The 27,822-nt window shown below is 46.0% G+C and overlaps 3 protein-coding genes and 1 pseudogene across 17 annotated transcripts; 2 read left to right on the plus strand and 2 right to left on the minus strand.

Moving 5' to 3' along the window:
• Nucleotides 1-2,398: 2,398 nt before the first annotated feature.
• LOC101782215 lies at nucleotides 2,399-5,134 on the plus strand (annotated as a pseudogene).
• A 1,419-nt stretch (nucleotides 5,135-6,553) lies between these two features.
• LOC101780213 (protein FAR1-RELATED SEQUENCE 7) lies at nucleotides 6,554-14,468 on the minus strand. 15 transcript variants are annotated; one of them, XM_022828388.1, is made up of 8 exons: nucleotides 11,776-14,468; nucleotides 11,270-11,344; nucleotides 11,130-11,207; nucleotides 10,989-11,048; nucleotides 10,700-10,899; nucleotides 10,404-10,475; nucleotides 7,835-8,141; nucleotides 6,855-7,759 (listed from the first exon to the last, which is right to left on the minus strand). In XM_022828388.1, exons 1-5 carry the CDS (start codon nucleotides 14,383-14,385, stop codon nucleotides 10,810-10,812), a joined length of 2,913 nt encoding a protein of 970 aa, XP_022684123.1. In that variant the 5' UTR covers nucleotides 14,386-14,468; the 3' UTR covers nucleotides 6,855-7,759; nucleotides 7,835-8,141; nucleotides 10,404-10,475; nucleotides 10,700-10,809. The 15 variants fall into 15 exon arrangements, with proteins under 15 accessions (XP_022684124.1, XP_022684121.1, XP_022684123.1 ...); XM_022828387.1 differs by having other exon boundaries at nucleotides 7,835-8,184; XM_022828385.1 differs by having other exon boundaries at nucleotides 10,404-10,511.
• LOC105913548 (G-type lectin S-receptor-like serine/threonine-protein kinase At2g19130) lies at nucleotides 7,180-9,627 on the plus strand. The gene has a single exon (XM_012847825.3). It carries the CDS (start codon nucleotides 7,198-7,200, stop codon nucleotides 9,583-9,585), a length of 2,388 nt encoding a protein of 795 aa, XP_012703279.2. The 5' UTR covers nucleotides 7,180-7,197; the 3' UTR covers nucleotides 9,586-9,627.
• A 3,702-nt stretch (nucleotides 14,469-18,170) lies between the features above and the next one.
• Nucleotides 18,171-27,516, minus strand: LOC101782622 (ubiquitin carboxyl-terminal hydrolase MINDY-3). Its single transcript, XM_012847841.2, has 7 exons — nucleotides 26,739-27,516; nucleotides 25,070-25,148; nucleotides 20,917-21,071; nucleotides 20,407-20,497; nucleotides 20,138-20,323; nucleotides 19,639-19,710; nucleotides 18,171-19,387 (listed from the first exon to the last, which is right to left on the minus strand). Exons 1-7 carry the CDS (start codon nucleotides 27,224-27,226, stop codon nucleotides 18,569-18,571), a joined length of 1,890 nt encoding a protein of 629 aa, XP_012703295.1. The 5' UTR covers nucleotides 27,227-27,516; the 3' UTR covers nucleotides 18,171-18,568.
• Between the last annotated feature and the right edge of the window lie 306 nt (nucleotides 27,517-27,822).

Genomic DNA, 27,822 nt, shown 5'->3' on the forward strand with positions numbered 1-27,822 from the left:
TCACGAATCGCCATCAAGCGTCGTCGTCGCCATGCTCGTGTGCAACAACCAACCGTCGCCAGGGCCTGCTGTCGTGCCATCGGCACGGCTCTCGCCACCGCTGCCGCCATGACCTCTCACGACAGACCCTCCGCCGTTAGCATGGGCCACATATCAGGCTAGACCTGGCATGGGGGACGACGAATCCGGCCGTTTGACGCCGCCAGCCATCGGGGAGAGGGGAACTGGGAAGAGGAGTCCTGCCGCTGGGTCCATGTTTCCGGCGACCTCGTGAAGCACAACACGGCAAGGGAGGGTGTCGCTTCGACTTTCACTGAGACCATGGCACGGCCATTGGTTGGGGAAGGGGAGGGTGGGGATCGACGGCGACGGCGAGTGCTGTCGAGGCTCCCGTCGTTGACGAATCACCCACCTTCTTCTGAGGCCACGGGCCGCCACCGTCGCTCCGCCTTCTTGGCGGTGTGGCCGGGCGGTTGGGCCGGAAAGCCGGCCTGCGGAGGTGGAGGAGATGGTCCACGTGTGGAGCAAAGGGACATGGACGTGTCCCAAATCTTCCCGAGGCACCGACGACACCACGCAACATGTCGCGAACCTGTTACCGCACAGCATTTGACCGATGCGTGTTTCCCCCCCCACCGCGTTAAGCAGACACAGTATACAAAGCGTTGTAGGCCTGTAGCGCACCGTGAAACAGTAAAATAAGAGGTAGCAGTAAAACGATGCCCGGGAGAGCTCCGTTTTCTTTGGGCCTATGAGGTTACATATACATCCACATCTTAACCACTTTTTTTTAATAATGGAAAAAATATTCCGGATTCAACCTTCCGGAAGAGAAAGAGAAGAGAAGGAATCAGTCCGCACTTATGTCAAGCGATAACAAAACAGTACACCCTCAAAAGAAGTTCACAACAGAAGTACAACTCAGTAACCAGTATTCGCGCAGTTGTTTACAAAAGCCTGCACGTTTCCTTCAGGACATTAACAATGCTACAAGATAGTTTTGCTCACATGCAGATGGCAGCGCTGGTTTGCCGTTGCTCGTTCCAATTATATAAACTTGCTCACATGCAGATGGCAGCGCCGGTTTGTTCATTAGAGAAGGGAACGACGTTTGTGGTGAAGAGCAACAGATTCTAAGTGAAAATGATCTCTCAAGTCGCCGACAGCAACACTCGTTGTTACGATTCTGAACTCTCAAGATTATTTGGAGCTCACAAAGGGTGCACAAACTTTGGCAAAGCTCTGCTTCGAGCTTGAATACCCTCAATCATCGTCGGCAGTTACCTTTCCTGCTCTGACATCAATGCCCTAGTACATGGGGTTCCCATGAATCTGCAATTCTAAAGGTTAATTTTACCAAAAGACTTTGATCAGGCTAGCTGACAGCTCCAAGATATTCAACTGGAACTTTGGTCGTTCCTTGTGCGGTCCAAGACTCTGAACGTCTCTCTCGTATATGCTTATGCGATTTGACAAACGACTTTGACCGTGGCGGCTATTCGGCCAGGTTGATCGAATGATGTTGACCTACTTTCAACTAACCTAGAATATCTATAATTTATCTCGTCATGTTATGTATGAAAAAATTTACTGCCTATAAGGGCAAATAGTTTATGTAACCCACCTGCAGGTTGCATGTTGCATGGTGAAAAAGATGATGGGGAAAGCTCGTTTGAGATGCTCCATTCAACAGTCGCTGGGCAACATGCAGACTGCATCCTACGTTTTCAGTCTGCGTGAGGCCACCTGTGTATTCCATCAGTTTCAGATCGCAACTAAAAAATTATGGGTCTGAGAAGATTAAGTGGCATGTACAGTATAAACATGCCATTACCTCTGGTCCGCAAGCAGGTCGAGCCAATTTGATGACGAGGGCTTTGAATAACGGTGACCAGGTTACCGACACAACGTGACATAAAAATTAAGGCCATCAAAGCATGCCTGTGTACCACCTCCAAGTTTCAACATGATCACGATGGCTGGATTGCTGTTCAAATATCCAATCACCAGAGCGAGAGCAGGATCTCTGAAAATATCAGGGAGGAAGGAAGGTGCACTCTTTAGCAGCCATTGATTTTTTTATGTACATCCATACATCATACAGAAGACTATAAAAAACGAAGCATTGAAAAAACTTACCCATTTTGACATCTTCCAGCTAGTAATGGGTTCTGGCAATGATATCAAGCCACTTGATAAATTAATACTGTTCCCAAACCAACCTGGGGAGTGCTTGGGTTCACCATGATCTCTATATGTAAACCTCATTTCTAACAGCTGCTTAGCATCCATAACCCCACGCATCGTATGTTTAGTTCCCGGGTAGTTCAGCATGCCACTCTTCCTAACCCTATGCAGATTTCTCACATCCATATGCATCCTATCATGTTGTGGTGCCATGGACACCATCGCACCTGGCCAAGCACTTGTTGGCAAAGACAGGCTTGTCTCCAGCAACGGCCAGTTTGCACTTGGCTTCTTCAACACTGGCAGTAAGTCCCCCAACACCACCCTGAACTGGTACCTAGGCATTTGGTTCAACAGAGATCCAAAATTAACTCAAGTATGGGTTGCGAATGGTGACAACCCCCTCAGAGATCACACCTCATCTGAGCTCACGATCTCCAATAATGGCAACCTTGTCATCTTAAACCAAGCCACCAACTCCACAGTCTAGTCCACACAAGCACATACCACAACCAACAACACAGTAGCTATACTGTTGAACAATGGAAACCTCATCCTACAGAAATCCTCAAACTCATCCGATGTGTTGTGGCAGAGCTTTGACTACCCCACAGATACTTTCCTCCCTGGTGCAAAACTTGGTTGGGACAAGGCCTCTGGTTTGAACCGCCGTCTTGTTTCAAGGAAGAATTTGATCGACCTAACTCCTGGACGATACTCTGAGGAATTAGATCCAAGCGGTACTAATCAGTACATCATTACACTGTTGAACTCCTCCATACCATATTGGTTCGGTGGGATATGGAACGGCAAATACTTTACCTTGGTGCCAGAGATGGAAGGGGCCCAACCTTTCAATTTAACATTTGTCAGTAATGACCAAGAGAAGTACTTCACATATAATTTACTAGATGAAACAACAGTTGTCCGTCATGTAATGGATGTCTCAGGTCAAGTTAAAACATTCATTTGGCTTGAAAGCTCGCAGGATTGGTTAGTTTACTATGCCCAACCTAGAGCACGGTGTGATGTCTATGCTGGATGTGGACCTTTCACAGTTTGCAATGATAATGAACTGCCACACTGCAACTGTATGAAGGGTTTCTTGATAAGATCACCAAAGGACTGGGACTTAGGTGACCAAACAGATGGGTGCATGAGAAATATTCCGTTAAATTGTGTGGACAACAAGAGCACAGGTAGTTCAATTGACAAGTTCTATTCTATACAGTGTGTCACACTACCTCATAATGCCTACAACATAGAAGCTGCTACCAATGCAGGTAAATGTGAAACAGTTTGCTTAAGTAATTGCTCTTGCACGGCATATTCTTATGGCAATGGTGGCTGCTTTGTCTGGTACAGTGAATTACTTAATGTAAAACAGCAGCAGTGTAATGGCACATCTGATATTAATGGAGGAACTCTATACGTTCGCCTTGCTGCAAAAGAGGAGCAAAGTCGAAAAAACAACATAAGAGGAATGATGATTGCCATTAGCCTTGGTGTAAGCTCTGCCATCATGTTTCCTCTAGCACTTGTATTAATGATTTGGTGGAACAAGAAAAAGAGGTGCAACTTTGCATTGAACAATGCTCAAGGTGGTAATGGAATTATTCCATTTACATATACTGATTTGCAGCGTGCAACTAAGAGCTTCTCAGAAAAGCTGGGAGAAGGCGGCTTTGGTTCCGTATTCAAGGGCTTTCTAAGAAACTCAACCATAGCAGTGAAAAGGCTTGATAGAGTGCACCAAGGAGAGAAACAGTTCAGGGCTGAAATTAGCTCACTTGGACTTATCCAACATATAAATTTAATTAAGTTAATTGGATTTAGCTGCAACAGTAATAAAAAATATCTTGTCTATGAATATATGCCAAATCATTCCCTTGACAAACACCTATTCCCAGGCAATGCTAATATCTTGAATTGGGATACTAGGTATCAAATAGCACTAGGAGTTGCTAAAGGACTAGCCTATTTGCATGAGAGCTGTCGAGACTGCATTATGCACTGTGATGTTAAACCTGAGAACATACTTCTCGATGAATCATTTATTCCCAAAATTGCAGATTTTGGAATGGCAAAGTTTTTACACAGGGATTTCAGCCGAGCTTTGACTACAATGAGAGGCACCATTGGATATCTTGCACCTGAATGGATCAGTGGAGTGGCCATCACACCAAAAGTAGATGTCTACAGCTATGGAATGCTTCTGTTCGAAATTATTTCGGGAAGGAGGAACTCACACAGGGAACTTACCACTGTTGGTGATGATTATACTTATTTCCCAGTGCAAGTCGCACATAAGCTTCTTATAGGCAATGTTGGAAGCATGGTGGATCACAAATTACATGGTGATGTCAATGTAAAGGAAGCTGAAAGAGCTTGCAAGGTTGCTTGTTGGTGCGTTCAAGACAATGAGGCTGATCGACCAATGATGGGTGAAGTGGTTCAAATTCTTGAGGGTTTAAAAGAGCTTGGCATGCCCCCAGTGCCAAAACTACTTCAAGCTATAGCAGAAGACTCTCATTCAGTGTGAATTTAGTCTTTTTTGCCAAAAACATTTCAATTTAAGGAGCTGCCAAGTTTTTCATCAGCAGAGATACGATTAATGTTTATCAACATCCGGCAAATTCTTATACCAATGACTATATGGTAAGCTAAGGAGTTAATAAAAAAAATACTAAATCAACTTGTGAACTACATTAAATGTATATAAACTCAGGATTCTAGCCACAAGAGAGAGATTGGAGGTGATTGTGACAGGTGAAATGTTGCATACCAGTGTTGTATAAAACCATAAAGTCAGTCAGAGTAGCTGCCTGTGGCCATTAACAGTCGATGGGTGACATATAAACATCAAAATAGGCTTCAATCTACTTGAGGAAGGCCTAGTAGTCCATTTCTGCTCGAGTTAGGTTGATTTTGTGCCCAAACGCTAATTAGGCTGAGAGCAAAAAGAATTAAATTACAGAACAGCTATTTTATTTTCCACGAGAGTAAAAAAAAAAGGCAAATTACATACCTGTGATACCTAAGTGCAAGTTGTCTGGCTTTGCGGGGTGTTACTTGATTCCTGAGAACCATGGTCTGCGACAACACCAAGTCAAACGACGGAGGCTAAAAATACTGATTTCCCGACACCACGTCAAATGCAGCAACATCCTGGGCTCCCGAAAGGTTTTGGGAACTGGGACGGCGCTGCGGTGGCTCTCGCGGGGTATTTGGGGATGACGCAGTGGTGTTGGCCCCGCCGAGGCTTCCCGGAAGAAAGGAGTGGGGGTGGGCCCTGGGGTGTACCGGGATGGCTCGACGGCGGAGGTAGCCGCCGAGGCATCCCGCGGCGGCGGGGTGGGGGTGAGGCCTGGCTAACCTGATGCGGTGGGCTGTGGGGGTTCGGAGGGAAGTGGCTTCGCCGAGGAGGTTGCCGCCGGCACGGCAAAGGGAGGAGGAGCCGGGCTTGGTGGGGGGCAGAGAGTTGGAGAAGGAGCAACTGAGCAAGAGTGGACAAGAGTGGAATTGATCACTGGTGTTGCCATTGGTGCAAACATTGCAGCCTCCAGTTTCGTCCTTCTAGTAGTGATCTGGAGGAGAAATGGTTTGTGGTCTAGCGCACGTACAACGCTACAACAGACAATTGCCAGAAGGTACTGTTGGCATCATTGCATTCAGGCATGTTGATTTGCAGCGTGCAACGAAAAAGTTCAGTGAAGCTAGGCAATTGTTGATGCAGTACACTGCAGCTGCATGGAATGGTGTGAATACTGACCATGGGAAAGGTCGCTGCAGAGGCTCTCCATTCACAACTGCCAGTCATGTATGTAAGGTACAACCTGACTTTTATGCCAGATACGGAGATACTGCCTCCCATATACTCCCTCCGTTCCAAATTGCAGGTCGTTTTGGATTTTCTAGTTTTGCTATGCACTTAAATTTAAATATAGTGTATATCTAGATGTATAATAAAATCCGTAAACTAAAAAAGTTAAAAGTTAAAACGACCTGTAACGGGAGGAGTACTGTTCCAGGGGCTAAACTTTAGCCCTGTCACATCGGATGTTCGGATGCTAATTAGAAGGACTAAACATGAGCTAATTACAAAACTAATTGCACAATCCCTAGGCTAAATCGCGAGACGAATCTATTAAGCCTAATTAATCCATCATTAGCAAATGGTTACTGTAGCACCACATTGTCAAATCATGGACTAATTAGGCTTAATAGATTCGTCTCGCGATTTAGCCTAGGGGTTGTGCAATTAGTTTTGTAATTAGCTTGTGTTTAATATTCCTAATTAGTATCCGAACATCCGATGTGATAGGGGCTAAAATTTAGCCTAGGGGAGCCAAACACCCCCTTGTACTGAGAGATCAAATCAAATGATGGTAGTAGTGAACAGAAGTCAATGACTCCACAGAAACTGCATCACTTAACATGCTACCTCTGCGTAACAGGTCAAAGCATCCAATTTCGAATAGGATTTCTTTCGAATAGCCGTGACATACTGGCCACACGGTCATGCCTGTGAGCTTCCACCAACAAAAAAATAAATTCCCTGTTTTTACACAAGCAAACATGACCACGTCAGATTCACAAATCCAACCACCAGAGCAAGAGTTTAGGTCCACGCCTAGATGGGAGGACGATCTCTGGAAAGGCCAAAATGGAGGAAAGAGGCACATAGACTGCAATAATTATTTACTGTTTTTTCATGTAATTTGCAGCATATGCATTCATACATCATACAGAAGAATAGCCAAAAAAATATTGACCACAGTTGCCCCTTCTTTCACATTGTTTCAGCCACTTGATAAGTAAATTAAGGATGGGTATCACTGTCAGCATGCATTAGACCATACTGTGTTCTTTAGTTTCAGAACCAACCGGTAAGACTCGACTTCACCAACTATGTGTCGCTGAGTGTTATATGTACAGCTTCATGTTTCTAATTTATCATTTACACCACACACCTATCTGATCCAGATCCAACTTCCCCCGTCCTTCACCATGCCTCTAATCCCCACCCTTTGTGGATTTCTCTTGTTCCTATACATCCTACCATGCTGTGCTGCCAAAGACACCATCACACCTGGTCAAGCACTTGTCGGCAGTGAGAAGCTCATCTCCAGCAATGGCAAGTTTGCACTCGGATTCTTCCAGACAGGCAGTAAGTCCTCCCAAAACACCCTGAACTGGTACCTAGGTATTTGGTTCAACAGAGTTCCAAAATTAACTCAAGTATGGGTTGCGAATGGTGACAACCCACTCACTGATCAGACTTCATCTGAGCTTAAAATCTCTGATAATGGCAACCTTGTCATCTTCAGCAGAGCCACCAACTCCATGGTCTGGTCCACACAAGCAAATACCACAACCAACAACACCGTAGCTATACTATTGAACAATGGAAACCTCATTCTACAGAACTCCACAAACTCATCTGATGTATTATGGCAGAGCTTTGACTATCCCACAGATACTTTCCTCCCTGGTGCAAAACTTGGTTGGGACAAGGTTACAGGTCTGAACCGCCGTCTTGTTTCTAGGAAGAACTCGATCGACCTAGCTCCTGGAAGATATTGTGAGGAGTTAGACCCAGGTGGTGCTAATCAGTATATCATTACATCATTGAACTTTTCGATACCATATTGGTTCAGCGGGGTATGGAACGGCCAATACTTTCCCTCAGTGCCCGAGATGGCAGGACCTTTTCTTTTCAATTTTACATTTGTCAACAATGACCAAGAGCAGTACTTCACATACGACTTACTAGATGAAAGAACGGTTACCCATCATTTATTGGATGTCTCAGGTCGAACAAAGACATTTGTTTGGCTTGAGAGCTCACAGAAATGGTTAATGAGCTACGCTCAACCCAAAGCTCAGTGTGATGTCTATGCTGTATGTGGGCCTTTCACAGTTTGTAATGATAATGAACTTCTTTTCTGCAACTGCATGAGGGGTTTCTCCATAAGATCGCCAAAGGATTGGGAGCTAGATGATCGAACAAGTGGATGCATGAGAGATACTCCATTAGATTGTGTTAGCAACAAAAGCACAGGAAGTTCAACCGACAAATTCTATTCTATACCATGTGTTAGGCTACCTCCTAACGCCTACAACATAGAAGCTGCAACCAGTGCAGATAAATGTGGAACAGTTTGCTTAAATAATTGCTCATGCACTGCATATTCCTATGGCAATGGAGGGTGCTTAGTCTGGCACGACGAATTACTCAATGTAAAACAGCAGCAGTGTAATGACGTAACTGATACTGGTGGAGGAACTCTATACCTTCGCCTTTCTGCGAAAGAGGAGCAAAATCAGAAAAGCGGTGCAAGAAGAACGGTGATTGCCATTGGCCTTGCTGTAAGCTTTGCCATCTTGTTTTCTCTGGCACTGGTACTAATGATTTGGTGGAACAAGAGGAAAAGGTATAGCTTCACATGGAACAACGCTCAAGGTGGTAATGGAATTGTTCCATTTAGATATACTGATTTGCAGCATGCAACTAAAAATTTCTCAGAAAAGCTAGGAGAAGGTGGCTTTGGTTCAGTATTCAAGGGATCTCTGCATGAATCGACAACCATAGCAGTAAAAAGACTCGATGGTGCATATCAAGGAGAGAAACAATTCAGGGCTGAAGTAAGCTCAATTGGGCTTATCCAACATATAAATTTAATTAAGCTAATTGGCTTCTGTTGCAGCAGCGATAGCAAATTGCTTGTCTATGAATATATGCCGCATCGCTCCCTTGACATTCATTTATTCGCAGGTGATGCTCAAATCTTGAACTGGAGTACTAGGTATCAAATAGCTCTAGGAATTGCTAGAGGACTAGCCTATTTGCATGAGAGCTGTCGAGATTGCATTATACACTGTGACGTTAAACCTCAAAACATACTTCTAGATGAATCATTCACCCCCAAAATTGCAGACTTTGGAATGGCAAAGTTTTTAGGAAGGGATTTCAGCAGGGCTTTAACTACAATAAGAGGAACCATAGGATATCTTGCACCTGAATGGATTGGTGGAGGGGCCATCACACCGAAAGTTGACGTTTACAGCTATGGAATGCTTTTGTTCGAAATTGTTTCAGGGAGGAGGAACTCACATATTGAACGTAATGATGATACTTATTTCCCTGTGCAAGTTGCAAGTAAGCTTCTTGTCGGAGATGTTGGAAGCTTGGTGGATCACAAATTGCATGGCGATTTCAATCTAAAGGAAGCCGAAAGGGCTTGTAAGGTTGCTTGTTGGTGCATCCAAGACAATGAGACCGATCGACCGACGATGGGTGAAGTGGTTCAGATACTTGAGGGTTTAATAGAACTTGACATTCCTCCAATGCCAAGACTACTCCAAGCTATTGCAGGAGGCTCTCATTCAGCATGAGTTTAGTCTTAAAATTCCAAGGGTTTCAGCCAGGCAGAGTCATCAGCAGTGATAGGATTAGCATTTACGTTGTGTTATGTATAAAATTCTCAGGTGTAATTTGCCCAGTTCTATTTTCATGAAAGACCAGACTGAACCCTCTACTTTGAAGATTGGTATTCAACCCCCTGAAGTATACAAAGTAGTGCGTATCATCCCTTAGTGGTTTTGAAACTAATTTTGCCACAACGTGTTTCTTTCACAAGTCCCTGCAGAGCAAGGTTAGCTTCAAGAACTTTGGCCGAACAATGAAGCCCACACATTTCACAAATATGCACTTTGCGTGTGCAACTAGAAGCAGGTAGGACCAACAAGGCTGAAGGTTGCAACCATTTGATGTGGCCCAAACCAAACAAGGCATTTGCGGAGAAACGTTGGTTGTCGATGGGGTGGGCAGGTCATCAGAGGCGTGTTTGTGGAACATGAAAATGAGTCTGGTTTGGAAATTGAGGAGGGAAGGTGGATGAGGTAGGAGTATTCAAATGTAGGCATCTCAATTAAACTGCACATGATTAAAAACGTGGGTCCAGCAGTGATGAAATGGCATGCCTTTAGCCCTTTACATCCCAGGACTAGAACTACGGCCCAACCAACTATCAGATACTACCGGGCCCTTAAACCTCGTTCGTGATCACAAAGAACCCATTGGACATTCTGACTTTTAACTTGTTGTCCGACAATGAGCAATGACAACAAAACATCAGATCAGTCCATATGGTAGGACCCACACATACAGCTAACGAAGGAATTCAATCAAGAACTGTCTATCGGGGACGAACCTTTTTTTACTATGAATATATCCAATCATCCAAAGTCAGTCAGCAGATAACGAAGCAGTCCTCGATAAGCTCCTGGCGAACAAAAAAGGCAGCGCTCTTACTACTGACCTACAATTTGCCAAATACGATGCATAAGCATCCCTAGACTGCAGCTGACTGTGAACTAAGCAGATAATAAATGTATATTTCTACTTGTGAACTATATTAAATGTTTATAGACTCAGATTTATAGCAACAGCCAACAAGCGAGCAAGAGCGAGACCACAGCGGACTCTGACAAGTGAAATGATGCATACCACTGATGGAGCAGATGCTTGTGGCCATTCACAGTTGACAAATGGCATGAAGACATCAGAAGTCTTCAGATGAACTCAGCCAGAATCAATAGATGCACAGGCGCGGTGTGCTATAGCCAGATATTCATTTCTATAAGCCCTGTCAATGAGGAATGCAGATTGGTGGAGTTGGTTGATTTTGTGCCCAAGTGCTTATTATACTGGGAAGCAAAAAAAAAGTTATATGAAAATTATTTTATTTCCACAGAAGAGATAATAAAGATAAATTGCATGCCCCATCGTCATGTACCTGGTCTTGAGGGCTATTACTTGATGCCAGAGAGGTGTGATATGTGACAAAATCTAGTTCCTAAAAAGGTAAGGACTGCACAACTTAAACTTTTGATACATGACAGGCTGATCAAAATTAGCAAAATGGGTCACATAATACCTGAGTGAAAGCGGGACTTAACCCAGGGTGCATTCCTTCATAATTGATTGGTTCCATGGGATTTGAAAGGTCCACCCCCTGGATCACAAGCAGATAAATATCTGATACTACATAATCAAAAATAATTCATAACTTCATACCCTGCAAGATTTACAAGCTGGAACTTGGCTGCCCACAGGAACCATGTTAGGATGTGCCTCCAAGCCCTGTATGTCCTAAAGTTTCATGACTCAAGTATTGATTTGACTAAGAAGCAGAAACATTGAGCAACATGAAATAGATGCAAAAACTGAAATGCGATTTCTAATATTGCTCTCTTCGGTTACTAAGAGAAACAAAAGACAGAAGTTTTAATACTAAGACAAACAAATGTAGAACTTTTACAGTCAACTCAGTACAACAAGGGGACTTATAATATCTGCAACATACATTTGTCCAAAAATTAATCTAGAGAGTGCTGAGGAACATGGGACGCTTGACAGAATTTCAGGACAGACATATCGCATGCCTAGTCCACTACATAGGTAGGAACAAATCCATATGGAATCAGTCAATAGTTAGCATGAAACAAATGAAAACCCCTATGGTTACAGATGAAGAATCAGCACAACTCAAATAAAATGAAAAACCAGTGGAATTACCATACCTGAAATGTAGCATTTCCAGATCGAGCAGAAGCATCAGCTAACGAATACATCACTGACGGTTGCTCCGAAAGCACCTTCTGCTTCTTTCGCAAGCCTTTTTCAATGCAGTTTCTTGGTTGCATTTTGTTTTTTTGTCCCTTTTTTGATTCTTTTGCTCTTGCCTTGCTTGATTTTTCTAGGACATTTTCTGATTCTGTGCCATCTGTGATGGAAGACAAGGATATCATAGGATTCTCAACATCAGGCTGGATCATAGATGTACTAATGCTCGTTTGCTTTAATAAGATGTCATCAACTTTCTTTCCAAGTTCCAACCAAAATTTGTCTAGTATTCTATACGATTCTTCACATCCCGATGCTCGAGTAACAAGCCTAACATACTTCTGGCACATGCATTGATAGCGACTAGAGAATTCCAATGATTTATCCGTTTGAAATGTTTGACCTGGAGCCTCCAAGGATGTCAAACACCTAGCATATTTGGTCCAGCGCTTCAAGATGTATCTATCTGGTAGGTACTTTATATCCATAGCATCTAGAACTTTAAGTGCATGGCTACACAAGAAACCCTTTGTCTCAAACTTTCTACATGAGCAAGAAACCGTCTGTTCTGTAGGGTTTCCATAAACCTTAAATTGCTTCTCTTTATCAATAACTGAAACAGTATATTCACGACACGGGCCACTTTCATCACGGTTCACAATGTAAGCTGACTGGAACTCTTCATGTTCTTCTTGGAAAAGCTGAAAGATCATAGTGGCATAGACCTCGGAAGCTTGTAGTAGAACAGGAGCTTTAATCTTGAAGTAAGGCAACTTAAGCCTTGAACTATACTCAATTTCCAGTTCCTTGTGGCGCCTATCATTGACCACTTTTTGGACATGCCTCAGGAACAAAATAATATCCACCTCGGCTCTTAAATGATCCCGCACCTCAGAATGCAGGCTATCATTAAATCGTGTACCCTTCATCCCTGCTGAAAATATTCCTTTTACATAGGGTTTGGCCCACTTCTCTTTTTCTTCAAATACCTTTTGCAACCATACATTATCACAAAGGTTATGTTTATTGATCATAGCATTCCAAGAAGTGATAAACTCCATCTCTTCCTCATACTCATTGATGCAAGCCTTGAATTCCTTGATAAAACTGCAGTCACCTTTACCAAGATGATTCAAAATCCTGGTTGCAGCATGCTTTAGATTCCATGCGCATATAGCATGACTTGTACCAGGCATCACCAGCGACACGGCCTTTGCTATAACCATGTCTTGATGTGAAAAGAAAGTCCTTGGCGCTTGCTGTGACATTGCATGCAGGAATGTCTCAAACAGCCACTGGAAAGACTCAGCAGTTTCATCATACATGAGCGCCAGGGCGAAAAGAATAGGCTCACCCAAATTGTTGCAGCCAACAAAGGAGGCGAAATGACGGAGGCTAATACTGTTTCTTGACACCACATCAAACGCGACAACATCACCGAAATGACTGTAGTCGATAACCATCCTCGCATCTGCCCAGAATACATTCGCCACTTTATCCTCAACATCCAACTGCACTGCATAGTAGAAGCCAGGGTCAGCCTGAGACTGTTCCTGAAAGTAATTCAGTAAAGTGCCAGCCTCCCCATACTTCATCTCCCACTGCCTCCTCATCCGCAGAGGCCTCCGTTGCCCACCTTCCCCTGCACTCGCAGTCACAGCATTGTCCCCTTCTGCACAATTCTGCACTCCCAGTGGCTCACCCCCATTCACTGGATAATCCGGAGGCGGAACAGCATCAGGTGCTGCTGCCGTCCCCAGGAATGGGCAGGTCACGAAGGACGGGGCGAGCGGGTGGTTGTGCCGCGGCTGGAAAGCATAGACCTCTAATTTGGCGCCAGGCTTCGGTCGCCGGACGATGAGGTGCGCATTGCACCCCGTCCTTGAGTCCGGCACCGGCCCCTTGCTGGTGTGACTGGCCCGATGACCCTCGCGCGAGCAGGCGAACTTGCGGGAGGTGATTTCACCGGTCTTCTTGCTACGGTTGGCGTACTCCTTGCGGACGTTGAACCCCACCTTCCAGCCGTAGTAGCGGTAGAACTCGTACGCCTCCTGCTCTGACCCGAACTCCTGCCCCATCCGCGGCGTGTACTCCTCTGGCCGCGTAGGCGCGGCCGCGGGCCCCGCCCCAAGGGGTTTCGTGGGCGCCGTGGCGGCGTCGGCGGCGGTGGCGACCGCGGGGTGCCGGGACACCACTGGAGTAAATGCGGTAGCCCCTGAGGAATTTCTGGGCGGCGCCGCACTGGTGGCGGTGGCGGTGGCGGTGGCGGTGGCGTTGGGACCTCGCGGGGCATTTCGGGAAGGCCCGGTAGCGTTGGCCCGTGAAGTCTTGCGCGATGGAGGGGCGGCGATGGTGAGCCCCCGGGTGGCTGCGGACGGCGCAGCGGCGGTGGTGGTCGTCGCCGAGGTGTCCCGGGGCGGCGGGGTGGTGACTGGGAGGTTAGGTTTTGGCGGGGAGGGGAGCGAGGGGGAGGCGTGGCTGCCTGACGAGGCGGGCTCGGCGATATTGGGACCGGGAGCCGGGTGGGGGTCAGAAGGAGGGGGAGGGGACGCGGCCGAGGAGCTCATCGTCGGCGCGGCGACGGGAGGATGGAGGGGGCTAGTTGGCGCCGTGGAGGGCTGGAGGCTGGAGGCTTGGTTTGGGGTTCGGTGCTCCGTGACACTGTTGTCGACTTGTCGCGACGCAATGGCTGAGTAACAAAAGATGTCTTCCCACGTGAGTAAAATTTTAAACCTAAAATAACTCCATTAATATTTTAAATTTACTATAAAATATATGTTATTCTCTGCAAAGCTGAACTACGAGCGACCACCAAGTCACTCGCTGGCCATCGATGCAGCAATTTCGGGAAAACTCCGAGCCGATACACCCATGTACGTGAAACCCACACCTTTTCGTCATCCCTTGCTTCCATTACTGCCTCATCCAGCAACATTTCCTTTTTTCATGCGTACTCCCTCTCTCCCCTTTTCTGATCTCTCTTTTCGATGGTAGAAGGGTAGGAGCTAGCAGACAAGTGACGGTGGAGAGGTCACCATGGCGGAGGGGATCCTCTCCTTCCCCTTCATTGCTGGCAGGCAGCTCCTGGCTCCGTCCTATCCCATGAAGCCCGTCGTAGAGATGGTTCGGAGACGAGGAGCACAGGTGGAGCCATGCGGGCATGGCGGGACACGGCGACGCGGGCCACGAAGATGGCGCAGCAAGTTGCGCGGCGAACGGCAGGGACCGGAGGCTGAGTGCCTGCGTTTTTTTCTTCTTCCTTTTTCATCTTTTTTCTTATTTCCTTCTTCCCTTTGTATTTTTTTTCTAAAAACGTTGCTTAATGGAAAAGTTATATATATAACTTATATATACTTTTTTATATAATTTTTGCTCCTTTCCCATGAGTTATACATATAACTTTTTTATTTGAAAAAATTTTATGTATAAGTTTTGCTTGCCCCGTATATATAACTTTTTGATTTGGAAAAGATTATATATATAAGTTTTGCTTTTTCTTCGGTAAGTTTTTATTATGTATAGATTGGTAAATTTTTATTATGTATAGGTTGCATCGTTGACTTTGTTTAAAACGGGCCCGTGGTGGCACGCTGGCTGGAAAATGCGTGGCAGAAACAAAATCAGCAAGCTGGGAGCCCCTGTGGAGCTACGCGGGGACACGGATGCTCGAAAAAGGGATGGAGTCCGGCAGCTAAAAGGTAAAGCAAACATCTGTCGGAAATCAATGGCTGTGTACCCTCCTAGCGCTCGCGCCGACTAGATAGACCCATTATTCTCTCACACATAGAGATATAAATTTATTCACCTACTTTTTTTTCTTTTGTTTACTAGTCATGCATACATACATTAGAATGGAACTCATTCAATCCCCACGACTAGATAGCCGCTTCTGTTGCTACGCCAAAGGTAGGTGTAGATGGATAGGTCACTCATCACTGCCTGCCTGCCCCTGTGCCGCTTATAAATAGGACGGGGTTGATGAGCTCATCCTTAAATATATGTTATTTTGTCAAACACATATATTCTTTAAGTTTCAATTGATGCAGATGTGATACAATCGATGGAAATGACATATCATGGACGAGAACAACAAACCTTATTATTTAAATAAAAAATCAACAGATTAGTTGTTATCATGTTTCTGTTTTTTTATAGACTCCCCTGAAACAATGTGTACGGCACTACGGGGCTGGGTTGCTTTGTTGCACACAGGAAGGAAAAGATGTTACGGCAAAAACGGCCATCGCCGACTCGACAGCAACCGAAAAATATATTTCGACTTTTCCCTTTTTTTGGCTGAGTCCTGCCCCTGTTTGACTGCACAGTGTTGTCTGCAAAAGCGCTTTATTTTTAGTCTCATTGGAGCTGCAAAGATTCTTAGCTAGAGCGTCAATTCTTACTTTCGTGCAGTGATGATCACGTATTCATCTAAGAATCTCTGAACTGTATGTGCTTGTGAATGAATTGTATGTGCATGTGGTAACGTGCTTAAACTTATCCCTCTGTTAGGAATCTGCATAGCATGGATGGAATATGTCTATTAGTATTTACATCGATGCTTTGTCCACTCAAAACCCCAAACATGCATGTGTGTCGTGTCCCTTCCTTTAGCTCCTTTGGCTCCTTTGTACATGCATGCCGGACATTTAGTTTTGAGTACAGCAAGAGAAGGGTCACGTGTCTTCTAATTTTTGATACGGTCTACCGCTCATGCTTTATATATACAAAGAAACTCCAAACATGCTAAAGAAACATAATCCTTGCTGTTCGATATGATATAAAGATATATCGATAAATTTGATAAAGATATTTACTTATTAATGGCTGCTTCTCCAGCTCTCCAGGCGCATGACTACGTCAAGCTCGCTATGGTGCCACAGCTTGTGGTGGACTCTATCGCCAGCACTCATGTACTTGCGCTAGAATAGGATCACAGTTAGCACTCCAAACTCTTGTACATTAGAAATACATCTTGAGATCAATAAAAGTTTTCCCTTAGCTCTCATTCTGTTATTGATGAAATAGACAAAGTTATTTTGAATTACGAGCATGATCCTCAAAGTTGAGCGTTGGTGGAGAAAAAAATGTTAATAAAAATTCTTAACTTCATTGATTTTGGTCGTGTATGTACAAATCAAAGTATGAATCCTACGAAGAATCAAAGCTTCTTTCTACTAAGGTAACTTTGTTATTCTTTGATTACTTATTAAGAAAGAACAGTACTAATAGTATACATGTATATTTGTGTGTTATAATGTATCTTACAAAACAAGTGTAGCTGCACTTAGCAAACCTAAATGAATTGCCACAATCCGAGTTCAGGTGTGCAACCCTTATATGGGCAATAAAATAGTAGCACTACTTACATAAAGTGCTAAAGTGCATTGATGGTTTCGTGCGCTAGGAAGAGGCTTGAGAGAAGTAAAAGAGCCAACCAGTACAAAGATATCACGTTACTAAAATGTTGAAAGTAATACCTCATTGATAAACATGAATATATCCGGTGTACCAAATGATCCATCAATCTTTGTGTCGATTGCGAATTGAGTGCAGCTCAGTTGGTAAGATTTCTTGTGGTGGAACCTACTCACCTGAGTTCAAATCTAACCGGCGTCAGGGGCCATGCCTCTCGATAGCGAGGCGCCAAATGGTGACATGCAACCAGACGCTACCAATACTTAGTAGCTAAGGTTGATGGACATAAGGCCCTTGATTTTACTGTTTTCCTATATTTACTATAATCTGTCCATAATAAATATGATCTTTCGTAACATTTTGCTTAACGAATTTCACACCATGTATATTTCAAGTGAAGAACTCCCCCATAAGTTCTACAAATATATCAAAGACATGAACTATGGACTTGTCATGTTTCTTTTTTTTTTTTGCAACTTTAAAGAACAATGTTCATATTTTTCAAAATCTAGGCCATACACATGGTGTGAAATTTCAATATCATAGTGCATCTTGGAGAGGTGTTTTGGACACGCATATAATCTATAAAAACTAACATGGAAGCCAATTGACGTTTTTTTATGAAGGCTTAACTATTTTTCTTCTAACTTGCCCGGTAAAGTAATTTACAAGATTCGCATATATACAAGAATTAGTTCCATTACTTTTTCAAAGAAAATAACAGAATAGTTCAATTAAGTCAAACCTTCTTTATTTTTTACCATTAAAATCCTAGAAATTTGAATAGTTTTCAATATGTGAATTATATATTATGAAAATATTTCTTATAGTTAATATAAACACATAAACCTTATGATGCTGAACCTACTTGCATTGCATTAGCAAATTCAAACTGACAACCAAGTACAACATTGGAAGGGGCAACGGTATGATAAGATATTATTAACAGTGTAATCCTCGTTTACTCATTAGCACAACGGCATGAAAGGGGCAACGCAATGTGTCAGATAAATGAAAACTTAACAAAACTATCTGTGTACAGAAAAGAATTACCCCAAGCCTGAAACATATTCATAAATCAAGTATACATCTAATGTCAACAGAAGGAAAAAAGAATATTCAGGTACCTGATAAAAACACACATCAAAATATCACTCATTTCAAAGAACAAAACCTTATACTCATCAACTCGGAGCAATTACAACACCAGCCCATCTTCCTCCTTATCGCAGGGCATGAACAGTCCTGGAAGCTCAAGCAGCCTGCTCTGAGTAGATTCTTCTGAATGGGATTATGAGCAATATAGCTAGAGTGACTGGCACAAGGTTCACTGTGTCAGACAATACTTGGCATATCTCCAGCCCAGCTACAAACTGCTCGCGGCCACCGTGTCCTAATGCAGTCCACTAATGGCGCGTGCTGAGATGTCTGAACTGGCGGAGCTAGAGAAAGAATATTGTCATCCTTACTGCTGCTGGTTGATGCACTTACAACATCGGCTAGATACTCATCCTGATTCCACCTTGGGGGAACAGTGACATTTAGCTTGCATAACCTGGGTCTCTGTATAGGAACTGAGCCACCTGCACTTGCATTCCCATTCAGCACAGACTTGGCAATTCCATTGAAGTGGAAGATGTTAAATTGCTTCTTCCCCATAAGGCCAGTTGGATCCTTCATGCCTCCGGCCCTTTTATCCAACTGCAGCAATGCCTGCCAGAATTCACTCCATACTATAATGCCAGCATTACATAGGTCCTCAAGCTTATCTGAAGGAAAATTTATGTCAGTATCCCTGAGAACTTGTTGGAAGCCCTCGATGCTGATAAAGCCTCCACCTCCACTTTGATCTTGTGCATCAAAAGCCCGCCTTATTCTGGATTCGCGCTCTTCCAGCTCATTTTCCTCTTGAACGTTGGGGTTTAGGGCGAAAAGGACAGTGTAGTGGCTTTCACTTCCCACAACCCATATCGGCCACTTTGGGCACTTCAGGTACTGACCAACCTTGCACAAATTTAGTGATTCGAGGAGGGTAAGAAACCCGACTTCAACATTGTTTGGTATGCCCTTCAAGGACATGCCACCACCAAGGTCCATCTTGCCATCAAATACATTTGGAACAGCCTCTCCACAAAGTAATAAATTCACAATTTCCTGAAAAATATAAAAGTAGATGTATCTTATTAGTTATTCGACCAAAATTGTATTAATTATGCAAAATGTGGAACTACATAGAGAATCTATGTTCGCTATATCGTAACACACATAGTACAAACAAATAAAATCTTAAATTTTGTATCACATCTACCAGTGACATATCCAAGAGTGGCCACACTATTAACTGCTACGGCATGTCTAATCTGGTAAAGAAATATCAAATATGTTTATGACAATGATATCTATACCTGTGAAGCATGGCCAAATGGAGCGGTGACCAATGGCTGGCTTGGATCATCCCTGTCTGCCTGGATATATTCCTGTATTAGGAGAACAACTATGCATGGTAAGAAAATGAAGAAAGTGTTGACATGCTTTGAGAAACAAGTCAGTTGACACTTAAACAAATGACAAACTTTGTTTTCTACTGAAACTAAGGAGTCAGGAGGGAAGCATAACTTGGAACCATTTGTTTCATCTTTCTCTACAAAAATGAATAACTAGCCAATAGCCATCCAGAAGGTATGAACTGCATATAACACCCAAAAAGAATCCCAAAAGCACCCACCAAGTAGATAATGATATTTTGAACTCATATTATTAAATAAATTCCAAAACATCAGCTCTAGCAATTCATTTGTTGTTCTGGTGTAATACTACTCCATTAGCAACTTTAACCATAATATGGAACCATGATTTACTCTTATCAACATGCATTAGCCATTAGTTCGTTCACCAAGCACATACCAATCCGCGCGAGAGCAAAGCAGATATAAGAAATAGCATGGCTCCCAATCGACTTTCAAACAAAGGAATGTTAGCCAAAAGGATGTCAAATGCATCCTTCCTTGAGGTAAATGTACTTGTTCTAAGAATTTTCTGCAGATCCGTTGCTGATTCAACAGAAAGACCTTCCAAAACTGCATTGGTTTTCTGCAGCAAGTTTCATAAGAGCATTAGCCACATCCATGTATCTCAAATCTTATAAACAACTGAATACTACCACATCCACTTACTCCACGATTGACACGTGCAATGGATGCTACAACAGCTCTTTTCCCAGTTCCACATAAAAATAGAATCTCCACCATAGCATGAACCAATGCTCTACAAAAAAAAACAAGGTCAATAACAGTTATTTTAGTCTAAAGAAAAATACTTTTGTAGAGTACATTCATGTATATCCTATGGAGTGTACAATATTACGTAGTACAACATAGAAGTGAAATCAGTATCCAATGAATAAATATGTACAGGGTGGTGTTACTGTAAGTATAAATAAATGTCTAGTGATTTTAGAAGTGTGCTGTATGGAATTATAGCATTAGTTGGTACAATGGAGCTATCACAGACTCACAGTATACTGTACTATTTCAAAAATTGGGTGCATCATTGAATTCAAAATGCAGATATATCAGCAGATCCATAAGTATGAAATAAGAATAGTGGCTCATAGAAAACATTGAGCAGATAATAGTGACAATAAATACTGACATCAGCGCCATTTATAAGGAGCAAAAAAGCACCTTGTCTTTCTACCATCAGTCAGAGACGAAAAATCATCCCCCGCAGCAAAAGAACTCTGATAAAAGTGTCTTTGTCCCAGAGTATACAGTGGGTTACTGACCTCTGGGTTCCTCAAGTCATCAGAGAAAAACAGAAGATATTTAAGGACATAAGCCTGCAAACCAATTAAAAGTTACCATCAGAAATGTTAAGCTTGCAGAGAGCAAAAGGAATTTCACAAAAGGTGACGAAATAGATAGTTAGCTTTGTAGTTGGTAGTTTCACTCATACCATTGTGTACTCTAGTTTGACTTTAGGCTCTATAAGAGAGATAGAAGAGCAGCTGCAGCAATTCAGTACAGCAGCACCAAAAATTGAAACTGTGTGTGTGTGCTCTGTTCTCTATCTCCTTCTACCCTCAGCTTGTGTGTGTGAGTGAGGCTGAGTTCAGGGAACTCACCTTGGCCATTGCCAACAAGTGGCATCAGAGCCGCGGTTGAGTGATCAGCAGCGGCAATGGCTGAGCGAGGGCGAGGGCGGGCTGCCTCTGTTGGGCGCCGGCTGTCTCTGTCACCGTAGCGTCGCGGGGCGACATACATGGTGAAGAAGACAGTGCGGGACATCAGCGGCGTGCAGTACCCATCCTCACCCGCAACAACTACGCGGAGTGGGAGGTGATGATGAAGGCCAGGGGCCTTTGGAAGTCCGTGAGCATCAGCACGGACGATGAGCAGGAGGACCAGATGGCCATGGAGGCCATCCTGAAGGGCGTGCCGTCGGAATTCTCCGTCGTGCTTGGCTCCAAGGACACAGCGAAGGAGGCTTGGGACAGCCTCAAGACGATGCGCCTCGGCAACGACCGCGTGCGGAAGGCAAAGGCGCAGCAGCTTCGCCGCGAGTACAAGGCGATCATATTCCGCGACGACAAGGCTGTCGAAGACTTCGCGCTCCGGCTCACGACCATGGTGAGCCAGCTGGCGTCGTTGGGCAACACCATCACCCCATCACCGAGGAGGAGGCCGTCGCCAAGTTCCTGTGGGTCGTCACGGGCATCGACACGGGCATCGTCAGAATAGTGAAGTTTGGCGATGGCTCGCGCGTGGAGATCCGCGGGCGCGACACCATCATCTTCAAGTGTCGGAACGGCGAGCACCGCGCCCTCACTGACGTCTACTTCATCCCAAAGCTGCGGAGCAACATCGTCAGCATTGGCTAGCTCGACGAGCGAGGCTGCCAAGTGCTGATCGACGGCGGCGTTTTGCAAATTCACGACCGCGACCATCGACTCCTCGCCAAAGTCAACCACTCCGCCAACCGCCTCTACATGCTGGACCTCAAGATTGGGCGGCCCATTTGCCTAGCGGCGCATCACGACGACCAGGCGTGGCTCTGGCATGCCCGCTTCGGGCACCTGAGCTTCAACACGCTAGCACAGATGGTGCGCCAGGAGATGGTGCGCGGCCTGCCCAGGATCGAGCGCGCCGAGGAGCTGTGCGACAGCTGCCTCGCCGGGAAGCAGAGGAGGAACACGTTCCCGAAGACGACGAACTTCCGCGCCGAGGATCTCCTGGAGTTGGTCCACGGAGATCTTTGTGGGCCAATTACGCCGGTGACGCACGGCGGACGGCGCTTCTTCCTCCTCCTGGTGGATGGTTGCAGCCGCTTCATGTGGCTACATCTGTTGACGAGCAAAGACGAGGCGGTGATGGCGATCAAGCACTCCAAGGTGCGCATCGAGGCAGAGACAGGGAAGAAGCTGCGCGTGCTGAGGACGGATCGCGGCAGGGAGTTCAACTCCATCGAGTTTGGACTCTACTACGCAGAGCAAGGCGTCCAATGCCACCTCACTGCGCCATATTCTCCTCGGCAGAATGGCGTGGTGGAGAGAAGGAACCAGACGATCGTTGGGATGGTGCGGAGCATGCTCAAGGCCAAGAAGATGCCGACCGTGTTCTGGGGCAAGGCGGTGAGCACGGCGATGTTCATCTTGAACTGCTCATCGACGAAGAGCTTAAAGGGGATGACACCATTCGAGGCATGGCACGGGCGCAAGCCCGACGTCTCCTTCCTCCGAACCTTCGGCTATGTCAGGCACGTGAAGGTGACAAGGCCGGGGCTGAAGAAGCTTAATGACAGGAGCACGCCAATGGTGTTCCTGGGCTACAAACAAGGGAGCAAGGCCTACAGGCTCTATGATCCGCAGGCGCTGCAGGTCGTGGTCTTCGACAAGGTAGCTAGCTGGGAATGGGAGTCCAGCGGAGAAGAGATGGTGAGCGGTGGAGGGAGCCACTTCACCATCGAGTACGAGGAGCACCACACCGGCGGCGAGGAAGGAGCAACGGCGGCGGATCAAGGAGGAGCCTCCCTTGTTCTGGGAACAGGGGAAGCCACGCCGCCGCCTTCCCCAGGAGGAGGATCCCCTGCTCTAGGAGAAGGGGAAGGCGTAGAGGGTAGGTGAACGGAGCCGCTGCACCAGCGACACCCATCGGAGGGGCACAATTCGTCACTCCACCGCCCGTGGTGTCCCCGCACGTTGACGCCAGCTACGACAGCGAGCCACTACAATTTCGCTCCTTGGACAACTACATCGGCGACGCAGATGCTCCCGGCTTGGTGACACGCGAGCTGGAGGAGCAAGAGCTGCACTTGGGCAGCGCAGAGGAGCCGGCCACGTTCAAGGAAGCAAAACAAGATCATCGGTTACAGCGGGCGATGATCGAGGAGATGGACTCGATCCAAGACAACAAAACATGGGAACTTGTTGATCCGCCGGCAAATTGCCGGCCAATTGGGCTCAAGTGGGTGTTCAAGGTGAAGCACGACAAGCGCGGCAATGTGGTGAAGCACAAGGCACGGGTGGTGGCGAAGGGCTTCGTGCAGCGGGAGGGAATTGACTTCGAGGAAGTCTTGGCTCTGGTGGCGTGAATGGAGTCCATGCGCCTCCTGCTCGCGCTCGCGGCGACCAAGGACTGGGAGGTGCACCACATGGACGTGAAGTCCGCTTTCCTCAATGGAGAGCTCGTGGAGGAAGTGCACGTGCAGCAGCCACCAGGATTCATCGTCACCAGCGAGGAGCACAAGGTGCTCCGCCTGCACAAGGCGCTCTACGGCCTGCGGCAGGCACCGCGCGCGTGGAACACAAAGCTGGACGCCAGCCTCGTGTCTCTTGGCTTCACCAAGTGCGCGACAGAACACGCACTCTACACCCGGCAGAAGAAGCACAGGAATTTGATCGTTAGTGTGTCCGTCGACGATCTAATCCTCATCGGCTCGGAACGGCAGCACATCGAGGACTTCAAGAAGGAGATGACGGCACTGTTCCGGATGAGCAATCTGGGATTGCTCATCTACTACCTCGGAATTGAGGTAGAGTAGGGAGAGCACAGCATCACCCTCCGGCAGAGCACCTACGTGAAGAAGCTGTTCGAGCACGACGGGATGGACAGCTGCAAGCCATGCCAATCCCCAATGGAACTAAAGGGTCGAATGAGGATTATACCATTGTGAATGTTTAGGTCGTTCACTCAAATGGTTTTGTTATTGCAGCTTCCAGTTGGCGAAGGGGAATATTACTAGCTACCGGTTTCAGAAATTTAGAATGCATTACATGACTTAAGTTTCCCATATAAAAGAAATAGCATAGAGAACACATGGTACAAACTGAATATAGTAACAAGCACCCAGTTTAAGTCATAGTGAGAAGAACATTGGGAAATGGGAAGTTTTTCCATCCCAATATATGCCACAGACTACACACAAATAGTTAGAATTATACCATACATCACACATCAAAGCCTTTCAGCCCCAAGCAAGTTGGGGTAGGCTAGAGCTGAAACCCAACTGGAATTATGAAAGAGTAAAATGCGGTGGTGAACTGGTGGTCCTGAAACTTGTGCCTGGTCCTTGAAAAATGCAGATTTGGGTCCGTCAACTTGTTAAGTGTGCCACTCGAGGTCCAAATCTCCCTAATTAGCAAGTACCAGCCTATGTTCATGCTGAGTTACCGTTCTTGAGGCATGGCACATAAGCAAGTATTTGGAATCATGTGACACACTTAATAAGTTTAGGACCATGATCTGCATTTTAAAAGTTTAGGGGTCTAGATGTCACCGAAGAAAAATTCTATGAGCCACTCGTGAATTTTACTATCAGGAAAAGCAAGGAAAGTCGTACCTGTACGGTTGCTAAAACACCGCAGGGACCTCCTTCATGTTGTACAAGTCCCATAGTTGTTTCTGAGTCGGAGCTAAACCTGTGAGCATTTAAACAAAAATAAGACTACCTGTAGCATTCAGGTCTGCAGTGAAAGGCATAATGTGTTTGGCATTGTTTTTATATCCAAGCAACTTTGTGCACAGAGCCACATACAACAAATGGCACAAGATTGTAAATGTTGGTACTTGGATAAAAATGTCACCAACAGACAGTGCAGAAAGTTAACATGCTACTTTGTAAAACGCAGTTGCTCTGATCTTCAAAAATACTAACAGAGCTGCCTTTAACATGTCAGTTTCAGCTTGCTAGGCTCCAGCACCATGTCAGGAACTACAGAGCACACCTTGTGCTCCAAGAATCATACTCAAAAAAGGACAATCAAACTAGATGCAACTCATAATTGAATAAGTAGTTGACTACTACTGCAAACAGTAACCAATTTCCAGATAAGTAAAGGAGGCTAACGAAATAATGGAACCATCCTACGCAAATGCCTTTTCTAATGGTAGGAGGGATACTGGAACATACTAACCATATGTACCGGACGCTGAGAACAACAAATAAGGGCAACGCAGTAAAACAGTGTTACATTCGCATGCACGCCCTGTATTTTCAGCGATACTAGACATATTAAACTAATAGCAGCTCATGCGCTGACTAAGTAGTTGACTACATACTGAAAAAAGAAATTAATTTCCATATAAGGAAAGGAGGCTAACAAAACAATGGAACCATCCAACGTAATTGCTGTTTATACTGGTATATATTAACTATAAATAATGGATGCAGAGGACAATAAATAAGGGCAAAGCAGTTAAAACAGTGCTACATTCACACGCCCGCCCTGTATTTGCAGCAATACTGGACAAACTATTAAATAAATGGAATAAGTGGTTGAACCAATTTCCAGATAAAGAAAGGAAGCTAGCAAAATCAGGGAACCAACTGACTAATTGCCTTATTTAACGAAATGATGGATACTAGGAACAATACCGGATGCGGAGAACAATAAATAAGGGCAAAGCAGTACATTGTTACGTTCGCGCGTGCACGCCCTGTACTTGCAGTGATACTAGATAAAATGTGTGCCTCATATTTCAGCAATGCATGGGAGTCATTATTGACATGCAACACCTCTGTTCTCCGCCGATTACACTAAACAGGTCGAAATTTACGGACTAGACTTTAGTGCAGTTAAGCATTCCTACATGCCAATGGTAGAAGCATAATGAAACTCAGATACACACAGCCTTCAATCAACAGACCTGCACAGGAAGAACTACTGCCCATACATTCTACGATAGTCACCTCATCATCTTTTCATGACAGAGCCCTAAACCCAACCCATTAGTTTTTGCTAGCACTATAAATCCTCTGTCCTACTTGTTTCTAAGACATCCATCGGCATGCCAGCCATCAGAAATATGGATCACATGAACAAGCAAACTGCAGTCTTGTGGCAGATTACATCTTCAGAACAGAGACATATTGATCAAGATTCAGTCTTATTAGCCCCAGCGACCAGATGAAGGCTGCTAATGCCTCTCGCCAAAAGCCATATCTACACGCACACCAAGGCATAGCTTACACGCATACGAAAGGGAAAGTCACACCCAAAGGAACTCACCTGATGCCCTGATTGCTCCACTGCGCCAAAACGGCCTTCGAAACCCCTGCGCCGAACACCATTGCCCACAGCTGCTCAGCGACATCTGGAGGCAACTCCTCCCCTCCCTCTTCCTCTTCCTCTTCCCCTTCCCCCTCCGCCACCTCCACCTCCTCCGCTTCCTCCATAGATATGCCGGTCGGTTCCGGGTCCGCCTTCTCCTCTTCGGCGGCCTCAGGGGAGGGGGCGGGGGCTGGCTCCACCACCGCCTGCTGCGGCGGCGGAGAAGAGCGCGCCACCGAGACGGCGGCCGCGCGGAGGCGCTTCTCGGCGGCGGCGGCCATGAGCTCGCGCTGCTTCCGGCGGGCCTCCGCCTCCGGCGACAACTCCGCGGCGGGGGGCGGTGGCGGCGGCTTGCTGCGCTTGGGCTCGGGCTGCGCCGGTGGGGAGCCCTGGAGGCTCATGCGGAGCGCCATCTGGAGCTCCTCGTCCTCCTCCCGATCCGCCATTGGAGCAGCTCCGGCCGAACCCTAGCCGGATCGATCCGCCCCCAAACCCTAGGGGCGGGGGGTTTGGCGCCTCGGCCCCCCCGTCAGAGGCCCCGAGCTGGGATTAGGAACAGGGTAGCAGCGCGACAGGGGGATGGAATCTGGGTGCGGGGCATCGGGATCCGGGAAGTGGCGGCGGCTGACGCGGCCGAAGTGGGCGGGCGTATTTGTAGGGTCGTCTCGTCTCGTCGCGGCGGCGAGGAGGCGACGGGACGGAGGCGGTCGGGCGTGTCAGAGATTGTGAAGGACTCGCCGCAGCTCCTCCGGGGACCGCGCTCCGCTCTACACACCTGCCGCTGCCGGCTCGGGTCACGGATTGGCGTGACGAGACCATGACGTGTGGGGACAGATTCGATGCTGCCCCCGGTTGTCATAAGCTGGTGGTAGACGGTAGCGGGTGACGATGGGACGGTTGCGGCAGTTTCGTTTCCTGCTTCGGAGTTTGGGCTGGGTGTGGGAATTGACGTTACTAGCCTCGGGCGTAAAAGCTGGTCTGAATCGTCTGATTGTCGCCAATGAAACGAGGTTCCTCTAACGTTAAACGAGTCACTGCCACA

This window comes from Setaria italica, chromosome VII, assembly GCF_000263155.2.
Source record: "Setaria italica strain Yugu1 chromosome VII, Setaria_italica_v2.0, whole genome shotgun sequence".
Taxonomy (NCBI): Eukaryota; Viridiplantae; Streptophyta; class Magnoliopsida; order Poales; family Poaceae; genus Setaria; species Setaria italica.